General features: G+C 42.1%; 1 protein-coding gene across 1 annotated transcript in view; it reads left to right on the top strand.

Annotated features, from left to right (window-relative positions):
- The window catches only part of sorcs3a (sortilin related VPS10 domain containing receptor 3a), a 190,851-nt gene that overhangs the window by 132,402 nt on the left and 47,211 nt on the right, over positions 1 to 11,238 (top strand). The window contains exon 5 of the mRNA XM_064315134.1: positions 7,499 to 7,572. Within this exon, the coding sequence (XP_064171204.1) occupies positions 7,499 to 7,572 (74 nt within the window). The remainder of the gene's footprint in view (positions 1 to 7,498; positions 7,573 to 11,238) is intronic.

Genomic DNA, 11,238 nt, shown 5'->3' with positions numbered 1-11,238 from the left:
CTCATCAATGAAATATAGCCTAGAGTACAGTAGCTTCATTCATACATTTGTGTGCCATGAAATTGTCATTGTTTGTAACATTAGTAAGATTATATAACGCGGCTCAGTGAAGGCTTTCACGGTTTATATTTATGCGTTTGCTGATTGTGTGCAACACTGTATTCCCACCACAGAACATTCTGTCAACTTCGAATTGATAAAATAAGTGCAAAACGCAATTTATTTGCTTTCTTTACAGAACTCAAGTGTTGAGTAAATCTGGGTCATTTTCCCAGTTTCCTGTGCATTCATAGTCATGGCCATGGTCTGATTATTTGTTCTATGATGAAAAATGCTTCACCTTTTGAAGGCTCTCTTATACTATAAATTGCAGTGTACACCAACGAAAACCATGCTGACTATGGAGCATAATCTCTTGGTTTGTGTTTGTGTTTAAATTTATTTGGTCCCTGACAGGATTTCAGAGATTGTGCAGGTTGAATCAGGCAATTACAGTTCCGCCACTGAACGAAATCACTGGCAAAAAACAGCTTCGCCACTTTAAGTACGCTCAGAGCATCGGTGACTCATCACACGCGCTTGGCGATCCTTCACTTTGTGATGATTTCTTTGCTTGAATCTGCGAAAAAAAAAAAAAAATCTATTTTAATAGGACCCATCTGAGAATCACAACAGATTCGGGCAAATCATGTAACTAAACGGACCTTTTATTCCCAGATAACAAAATGGTCTGTGCTCCAGATGGCATATTTGCATAGACTTTTCCGTGGTTTCTCTCAATAGAATTGTCAACAGCACGCTCTTCCAACCCAGTAAATCTAAGAATGCGTTTCGCTTTTATTTTTTTTTGCTTCAGCTAATACACTCTCTGCAGAATTGATTTGTTGAAATACATAAATGCATAACAAAATATATTTAGAGCTTCATTACAACAACAACTCGGTTTTGGTTTGGAACACAAAGAATATAAAGCAATGTTGCAAATGCTATTAACTCCAAGGACCCTAATTCTTATTTTAGGCTAATTTCAGTTGATTTAATTTAAAATGTTTTTTTGTTTTTTTTTTTGCTGTTGACAGTGGGGGCTCTGGTGAGATGTGCTGCATACACACTGGGAGCTGTAGCCTGACGTTAGCACAGATGGAAAACTCCTTTTGATTTGTACATTTTACACTCTGGTGATTGTCAGATGGACCTTGGTACATTTGTGTAAGATACCCTTTCTCACCGAAAAATCATAAATGTTACATGCAATATTGTTTTCTGCCATTACAGAGCTCAGTGTGTATGTGTGTATGTGTGTGTGTATAAGATAGCATGTCTATGTGTGTGTGTCTGTGTGTGTGTGTGTGTGTGTGTGTATAAGAGAGCATGTCTGTGTGTGTGTGTGTGTATCTGTGTACAGTATGTGTGTGTGTGTGTATGTGTGAAATCGTGTGTGTGTTTGTGTGTGTGCATGTGTGTTTGTGTGTGTGTGTCTTTCTGAGAGTGTGTATGCATGTGTGTGTGCGTGTTTGTTTGTGAGAGTATGTCTGCATGTGTGCGTGCATGCGTGTGTGTGTTTGTGAGAGTGCGTGTGTGTTTGTGAGAGTGTGTGTGTGTGTGTGTGTGTGTGAGTGTGAGACGGAACTGAGCGATGCAATTAAGAGCGGTGATCTGTGCTCTGCCTCTCAGCAACCTGCCCAGGTGGGACTCTTTTACACCTCTGAAGAACAGGCCTGCAGAGAGAGAGAGGAAGAGGGAGAGAGAGGAAGAAGAGAGAGAGGAGAGAGAGAGGGAGGAGAGAGAGGAGGAGGAGAGAGAGAGGGAGAGGAGAGAGAGGAGAGAGGAGAGAGGGAGGAGGAGGAGAGGAGGGAGGGAGGGAGGAGAGAGAGGAGAGCAGGAGGAGAGAGAGAGAGAGAGAGAGAGGAGAGAGAGGAGAGAGAGAGAGCGAGAGAGAGAGAGAGAGAGGGAGAGAGAGAGAGGGAAGGAAGGAGGGAGGAGGAGAGAGAGAGTGAGAGAGAGAGAGAGAGAGAGAGAGGGAGAGAGAGAGAGGGAAGGAGGAGGAGAGGAGGAGAGAGAGAGGAGAGAGAGGAGAGAGAGAGAGAGAGAGAGAGAAGGAGGGAGAGAGAGAGAGAGAGAGAGAGGGAGAGAGAGAGGGAGAGAGAGAGAGAGAGAGAGAGAGAGAGAGAGAGAGAGAGAGAGAGGTCCCGCACCAGGCCCGTGTTTTAATGGCTTCTTTTAAATATGATGGATGAGCGCTCAGCCGTCCCGGGGCGCCTGTGGTTTAGGAGCTTCTGGCTCGTCTCCAGACCCTGGCACCTGTGTTGCTCCCCGTTGAGAAAGGGGTCCTGCTGGAGAAATGCTAAAAAAAAAGCACTTTAAGTCACCTGGACAAATAAGTGTTTTCCGTTTTAATGAAATATCACAGTGCATCCTGTACTTACACTAAAGAGTTTATGCTTCATTGTTCAATGGTTCATTTGCATGGTGCTTAAAATAGCAATATGAATTAATCACTTATGAATGGATGACTACATTAATTAGGTTAGTATAGCTAATGTATACAGGTTTTCCGGTCCTGATGTGTTGAAGTTTATTTTTCTTAGCAGCAACACCATACTAGTTCATGAAATATATCGGTGTGTTGCTGACCTTTAATTAATTTCTGCTCAGAGATATGAAGCGCGCCATTTCGATGGCTGTAGAATATGAGGTGTGTCAGAACAGATTAGTGTACAGTAGGTTTAAAGAGCTCAGCTGTATGCTGCAGCAGGAGGGGGTGTATGCTCTTGGAAACTCCCCCCCCCCCCAAAAAAAAAGAAAAAAAAGAAATGACAGGTCCAGTTAAGAGGCTGATATAAATGGGTATTTTTACACATTGTGTTATACAAGCCAGCAGAAAACCGCCCTCATTTCTCAGGACGCAGAACGGATTTTAATCAAAGCTACGCAATCACAATTTTCTTTTGTGTGCGCAGTTGCTGTGTTGCTGAGTTATTCTGAACTGAAGTGGCCAAACATGCCATGCGTGTGTATAATTAAAAACAACAAAAAAAAAAAAAAAAAAAAAAACTTGGATGCAGACATAAGTTCTTTTGAGATTACTGGGCTCGACTCAGCTGCTGACTCTGGCTTTCGGACGAAAATAACAGCGTTCTGTAATGTACGCGGTCGGGGAACGCAACCGCGGCCTCATTAATCAATATAACGGAGAATAAACACTGGCGTAATTAATTGCGAGCGCGCGCATGCAGTAAATAAACACGATCAGCACGCTGACGCTGTACCGCGGGCGTGTGCGTCTCATTTTTTACGCTTCCCTCGTGCCCTCAGGGATTAAGCCGTCGAGGTGCGTGTCCTGTCGTGCTACCGTATGTACGTTGTTTGAAAGACCCCTGGTAGCAGTGTTTTTGGTGAAATGGAAACGCCGTATTTCGTGCTGGTGATGCTCCATCCGTGGCTCAGCCAGGATTTGCAGTTGTATCCGTTCACGTTCCTCTTTTTTTTTTTTTAATGGAATGGAATGCGTTATGAAATATCGGAATGTGTGATGAAATAATGGTATGTGTGATGAAATCATTTGAGTGCCGTGTTTGTGAGGTAACATATGAAATCCCACAATGCAGGTGTCATGGGGCGTGGACTATCAGTGTGGAACAAAAAGGCTGCCTTTCTCTATGAGAGAACTGGAAGTGTGATCTACAGTATTGAAAATGACAAATATCTTAATTTATTTATATCTTATACATGCAATCTATAGCTTATATTCAAGGTATGTGTCATCATTGCATCAGATATCAACATAAAAGATTTACTTTAGTTTGTCCGTCCATCTATTATCTAACCCACTTATTCCTGGTTAGGGTCGCAGGAGGGTGCTGGAGCCTATCCCAGCATACACTGGGCGAGAGGCAGGAATACACCCTGGACAGGTCGCCAGTCCATCACAGGGCGCACACACACTATTCACTCACACACTCATACCTATGGGCAGTTCAGTCTACAGTTAACCTAGCCTGTATTTGGACTGCGGGAGGAAGCCGGAGTACCCGGAGAAAACCCATGTGGACACGGGGAGAACATGCGAACTCCACACAGAAAGGCCCCGGCTGGGATTCAAACCCAGGACCCTCTTGCAGTGCCACCCGCTGCCCCACCTTTAGTTTGTGCTGTAATACATACATTTGCATAGAAAAGAGGCCTGCATGTGTTCTTAATGCTACAATGCTGGGCGTTCCCTGTGTTATTAGTTTCTGTTATTCAGCCTAGTGATTTCATCTTAGGCAGCTATATGAGTTTTGCAGCAGCAAGCTACATGCAGTAGCTAGTAAAAATACCCATATATTGGTGCAATTTCAGTATACAATAACTGTTGGAAAAATAACAGAACAGAAACTTGTCACTTGTCATTTTGCAGCATCCCATTTCAGAAATATTTCTTGAGAATATTTCATGTTCTGCTCCTGAGACATGTTATTAACGTTATATATTGTGTGAGATCCAAGAAGCTGCGTGTAAAAGCATGTAAATCTCCCTCCTGGAGGCCTTCATGTGTTTTCAGTTCAAAGGCTAAAATATCATGTTTATTTCCTTTTGATGCGGTTGATTTTTTAAAAACTCGTTTGCTTTTGAGTGCTTTCTTATTCTATGTAAAGTAGGCCGGTCTACAGAGGACTATGATGACAACCTCAGTATCATTCCCATGGCAATATATTTACATATTTATTCCCATGAATTTTCTTCATGTATTTATTATCTGTAGTTTTTTTGGGGGGGGGGGAGGAAGTGGTCGAGTTCTTATTCTCTGTTGTTGAAGTTTAATTTCTGAATCTGCGTTGCATCCCTCGCGGGATGGTGGTTGAATTAGACCGTGATTATCTGTGAGGAAACATATGTTTTAGCCCTGACGTGATAGTGTGGACAACGTGGGTTCAAACGCGCCTTGTTTTTCCCATATGTTCATTTGTCAGCTGATGGCGTTTTTTTTTTATCGTTAAGTCAATTAATTTGGTTCCTAAATGTTGCCTTGGGGTAATGAATAGTGTTAAATTCATTTGTATGTATGACTAACTGAGAACATACACAGAGGGTGGTTTTATAAGTAACTGACTCCCTCATTTTCCCCATGCAGATTGGAGTCCCCCCCACCCTCTTTAAAGATGGCTGTAGTAGACAGACTGAGGCCCCTCCATCTTTAAAGATGGCTGTAGTAGACAGACTGAGGCCCCTACACTGGGGCTGTTCGATGTTGCATATTTTGTTTCACACTGAATCATGTCTGCTGCCTGTTCATTTGCATTCTGCTGAGAGTGGATTTTCATTGGACATTATACTGGCAGGTTGTCTTACACGGATCAGATTAATATCTGTCTGTTGTTTACGTGCGTTGCTAAAAATGATCAGATTCACCCCAGACCGACGCTAGGAGTGTGGCCCTGTCGCAGTGTGTCTTGACAGTTTTACAAAAAAGCCAGTTTGTTGCTTAGCAACATTTAAAAGCAGGAAGGGAAGCAAAAAAAAAAAAGAAGCAGAATCAGTGATTGGTCTGAAAGACTGGTTTAATTGGGGGAATGGCGATGCAAGTATTCACATCTGTGGAACTGTTTGAATGTAGCATCCATGCTGTTTGTCAAATCCAAGGGGCAAGGGGGGGTGGGGGGAGGGGGATTGGTGTGTGTGGGGTGGGGAATATGGAAATTGGGTAAAAGAAAAAGTCTAAAAACACAGTACCTCCATTAACATCATTAGGGGCCGTGGGGGCTTGGGATGGTATATTTAACATTACTCAAGCGCACGGCACTGAGCTCATGTGCAGGGACTGGATGCTGTCCCTGCACATGGCACTGGCAGTCTTCTGGCAGCCTGGCTGACGGGAAGGCTTTGTCAAATACGGGCTGATGGACAGTATTGTTCCCAGATAGTCTGTGGCATGAGCAATCAGTCAAAACTTGTGCCTTGTTATTGGACAAAAACGTGCGCTCTCCATCAATAGATTCTATCCCAGTTACCGTAGTGTGCTCTGCTTTAAAAAAAAAAAAAAAAAAAAAGTGAAAAGTTCTTTTGAATCCATAATATTCGGGAGGTCAATGTAAATAAGTACTTTTAATTAAAAAGGTATTTTGGATAATAGACAAGTTCCTACTCGCCCAGTTCTCCAGCAGTGTATTCTGTTTACCCGAGTTAACGTTGCTACAGTGAAAATCCTAAATTGCGAGCAGTGCGTAGGTGGCTGTCCATGGCTTAAGGGGACACTGTGCTATTCTAATACAATTTTAGTCATTTAGTATGGTTTTAGTGCCATTAAAAATATGATTAGTGAGTTAGGAGGACAAATTTAAATAATTTCCACAAACCTACTGTTCTAATGAAGTAATGCAAAAAAAAAAAAGAATATAATTAATGGAACACATGTCTATTTATCTGTGTTTCTGGGGCTATCAAATATATTTTAATGCTCTTAATTGTCTGTTTTTACATGCAAATGTAACTTCTCCATGTTTAATTCCATTTCAGCTACTGGCTGGACGGAAAAGGAACACGGTGCTCTTGCTCTTGCCTGCTCCTTGACAAGACACCTGAACAGCCCACATTCTGAAATTTAAACAAGTCTGTTTCTTTCCTTTCAGAGTGGAGGTAAACAACATTGAAAGCCTTAACAGAGAGACTGTCCTCGACACTGTTCTGAAAGGTTGTGGATGTACTGGACGCAGGGTTTGTTTCCTTTCCAAGAGGGAGAACACATTGCCTAAAGTCGTTCCAACCATGGACCAGCCGATTGTCAGATCTAACTCATTAGTACTCGAGATAGTACCTGGTACCCGTGTACTTTTTTGGTATCACAGTGCAGTGGAAAACGAAGTACCTGGTACCAGAAGCGAGTAGAGTCGAGTAGAGTCGAGTCGAGCTGGTACCGTGCGGCGGAAAAGCAGCTTAAGAGGTGTAAAGAGACGGCTGTTTCTCGTAAACGGGTCACCGAGGAAAAGAGAACTCGTGTGAGGTCACAGCGGTGTGCTCTCCCAACTTCCCTGTCCAACCTTGCCACCAGACATGTTCTGTTCCTTTGATGGACTTTGGTGGAATGGATGTATCTGACATCACAGCCAGGCCGTGAATGATAGATAAGGAAGGGTGGTGTCCTCAACCTTTTTTGTAACTTTTTTTTTTGGACAATTTCCGCTGAATTTGCTCTGTCTTAAATCGGTCTCACTCATAAAAGAGGTTCTAAATCTTAATGTGACATGCAGTCATAATAAAGGTTTATATGCACTCGTTATGGACTCAGTTTTAGTGGCTCTACCCTGCTAAGGTCAGAAATGTTCTTGTCGTTTTGATCATGACTCTTTTCAAGTCATAGACAAGCGCAAGTATGTCATTCTTTCTTCTAAATTGCTCAAGTGGTGATGGGAAATAATGTATATGCCTAAATACTGACAGTTTATACATTATGCTCTGAATGTTTTTTTTTAAATTATTTCTGTTGAAGGTATGCTAATATTTTCCCTTTTCTATCCCACAGTTGTACAGCTCAGTGGATTTTGGAAGAAAATGGCAGTTTGTCCATGAAAATGTGACTCCAAACAGATTTTACTGGTACGTCACGGGCCTGTTTTTTTTTTTTTTACATGATGATTTAGAGTAATTGCACAAGTGCTATGAAATGAGTGACTTACCATCGCGCTCAGATAATAATTTATACCGTCTAGACTCAATAAAAATTAATTAACACTGAGTTGGTGATCTGTTCTCCAACATTTAGCACAAAACATTTTAAATGCCTTATAAACAATTCTTAGTCGACTCATTTTTACGTTTTATGAACTGAGAAGGGAAAACTTTTAATTCATGCTTTTAATTCACCATCTCTCATATATATCAAAACTTATGCACAGCAAACACACGGCCTAATGTTTACAGTCTGTGTAAAGCACTGCCTTCTAAGAAAGTGTGAATAGAAAGCTGGTGGAGTTTCGTCCAGGCACAGAAAAATGTCCACTGTTAATTCAACTCTAACAAACTGCATATGAGTCCAGTATGGACCATATGCACTCTGTTAGTGTTGATTTAACACTGAACATTTACCCGTGGGCCTTGCCAGTTGGGAATTCCTGAATTCACAAATTTATTTATTTATGTAACATTCAAAATCGAAAGAAAAACAAACAAAAACAGACAAGTCCCCTGATTTAGGGAACTTTCTGAAGTTCTACAGTTAGAACTGTATGTATTTATCTATGAAACAGCTTCCCATGTGCAACCTGGTTTTTAAAGCAATGCAAAGTTCAAAGCAAAGTACAAGGTCGTCAGAGAACGGTGGGGGAAAAAAAACCAGAAAGGAATCGTCTGTATACATTCCCAGCGTGTCACAGGTCCAGTTTGTGCTGTGGAGGAAAAAAGAAAAAAGAAAAGGTATTGAACAGCCAATCAATTAAAAGCCCCATGAAGGTGAAACCTGGGACCCTTTGCGAGCGGGGCAAAGACGAAAAGGGTAAATGGAAATCCCGTAGGAGCAGATTCAGAATTCAGATTCAAATTCAGAAACCAGGGAACCTCTTTCAGATCTTTCACGGGTTTGTATTAAGTTTGGATGAAAGATTTTTTTTCCTGGTTACCTGCTGAGGTCTGTCAGGCCTTTTATTATTATTATTTATTTATTTTAGGTTTTTTTTTTTTTTTTTTTTTTTAATGATTCATTTATATATTCATTGTGGTGTTTTAAGTTTGAAAAGTGCCGAGTGGTTTCGGTATCAGACCTTATGAAAACACACACAATGCATTATTCAGCGCACGAGTACAGGAATTCACCGAGCGGTGTGTTACAGAACACGGCAGACACAGCTTGCCTCAAAGGCTAATTTAAATAGAAATGTATTCATAAAGAAAAGCTACAAAGCAGCCAGTTCAAGTGCTCGCATGCACCGATTTAGGAGACTTGTGGAAGTTCGTACAGAAGTGCAAAGTGCTCTCCAAAAGTGGATGGAGCTTTTCTTATTCAGAGCTGTGAAGGAAATTCTGAATCTTCAATGATGCCGTACTTAAGGGAATCATCCTGTCTGACACCCGACATTTTTTAAGTGCTCCGGCAGTAAGATTTATTCGAAGAAGGGAGATAGAAATGGTGAACAAGTAAGGCCTCGGCACTTTGTAAACACTGGTAAGTGCCGGCTCCTAATCACCGCTGGTCATTCAGTGGTCAAATTATTCCCCCGCCACTTCGGGAGCGAGACAGGGCCACGTCTCTCATCATTTAGGCTGTCCAGAGACGGGAATAAAACCAAGATCGTTTTCTCTTTATGCACTTTTTTTTCTTTCTTTTTTTTTTTTTTTTTTTGTTCGGGAGAACTTGCAAGTGTGTGTCAGTTTCCAAGCCATGCCGTCAATAAAGTAAATGTGGTCTGAGTGAAGTATGATTGAAGCAGTGCTCTCAGCCCAATAATTTTATAGTGTTGCTTGGTGTTTAACACATCACTGCTACTTCTTGGTGACTACCCCGAGAACGCACTCCGGTCCAATGAGGCTCTAGCTCTGTAATCTCAGTTACTAACAGCCACCTGATTGATTGTGAATCAGAAACATACGTTTTAGAAGACCCACATTGTGGCTTGTGGTGTTTGAGACCTAGAATGCCTTAAGGGGATGGGGGTACCTACAGTCTCTATGTGGCAGGTTTAAACAAATATGTTTCAACCAACCACAGAGGCGAAACAATTTAGGATAGAAACCTGTACCATTGGCCAGCCCTTTAACACGAACGATGCATTGAATCACTGTTGTCCATTATGAGTATGCTATCAGGGGTGTGGCCTGGCAGTGCTGGGGCAGTAGAAGCTCAGTAATTCAGCCCTTCGGTGGTAAGATGCTAAACACAGTGTCCTTGAGATGCAGGCCGTAGAGAAATCATTAGGAGTCACCACGTTGACCCGAATCAGCCAGACTAATGACCAGGACTGATACAATATCGAATGTCGATTCATAAGGAAAATGGTTCTCATTTCTACCAGTCTCCTTATATCCGTTTAATTCAGCCGTGGTTAGCATGACGTGCCATGTTTAAAGAGCTGGTGCTGACCACAGGCATTGGATGGAACAGACGGGGTCCTACTCTGGAGCGTTAAGGCGAGTGTAATGCCGTTCTCAGACGGCGAGCCTACCCCCTCGGTTCGCCGTCTGATTAAATTAGCTCAGAGACGCAGGATAGCTCCTTCAGTGTTTTAATGCCTGCTAATTGGCTGCCATCGAGCACTTGGCAGTCCCTGCTCTCCCTGAAGGTCCATCCATTTTTTCTGTCAGTGTTGCTCCTTCGCTGGGCTCTGGCTAAATAAGGCAAATGCAACTGTAGCAAAGTCAGTTTGACTTTTGTTGTAGCATTAGTAGTAATAGTAATAGTAGTAGTAGTACTAGTAGTAGCAGCAGCAGTAGTAGCAGTTGCAACAGTATTAGTAGCAGCAGCAGCAGCAGCAGCAGTAGTAGTAGTAGTAGTAGTACCATAGTAGTAGTAGTTGTTGTAGCATTAGTAGAAGTAGCAGTACCAGTAGTAGTACCAGTAGTAGCAGTATTAAGTTATACATTTACTACATTTGTTTTTGTATCCATTCTGAGTGAATGCCTGGGCTATTGAAATGGCCTCAGCTCATTATATGCACAGTGGATAGTTCACCAGTAATTGAGGGACAGAGCTTGTTTGGGATCTCATCACCTTTTCCGAGCTGGTAAGGGCCTGGGCAAGATTTCCACAGTCGGACATTTTGGCCCCTGCATAGATAAAAAAAACAAGCTGGACGATTTGGGTTTCAGCGTGCGTTTTGCTAGCATCTATCAATTAGCTTCAATGTCAGGCGCCCACACTCCCAGGAGACAGCCAAGGTCTTTGCACGGGGAATTTTCTCTGGCCTTTTGGTGAGGAGGCGGCATTGATTGTAAAACCTTTCAAAGCTACAGGGGACATGCGGTCTGAGAAATCCCAGCAGTCCTTAATCTCTCAGAACATCCAAATGACATTATTTAAATCAGAAACTTTTTTTTCCCCCTGCCCCAAAGTTCAGGTAGTAGTTTCAAAAAAGGACATCTTAAATGAACATTGACAGCAGGTTAGCTGAGCAGTTTTCTGGAATTGCTTTTCACGTATAAAAATAATCTAACTGACAAAATGAATAGTTTAAAACAGAGCAAGGGACAGACAAGACAGGTAGCCAAGACTGTAACTTGTTATTTTGGTTAAGTGGGCTGTGGAGGACATTGTCAACTTTTCAACCTTTTATT

Source organism: Anguilla rostrata, chromosome 2, assembly GCF_018555375.3.
Source record: "Anguilla rostrata isolate EN2019 chromosome 2, ASM1855537v3, whole genome shotgun sequence".
Lineage (NCBI taxonomy): Eukaryota > Metazoa > Chordata > Actinopteri > Anguilliformes > Anguillidae > Anguilla > Anguilla rostrata.
The sequence above is the reverse complement of the archived record's forward strand: the minus strand, read 5'-3'. Positions and strand labels throughout refer to the sequence as shown.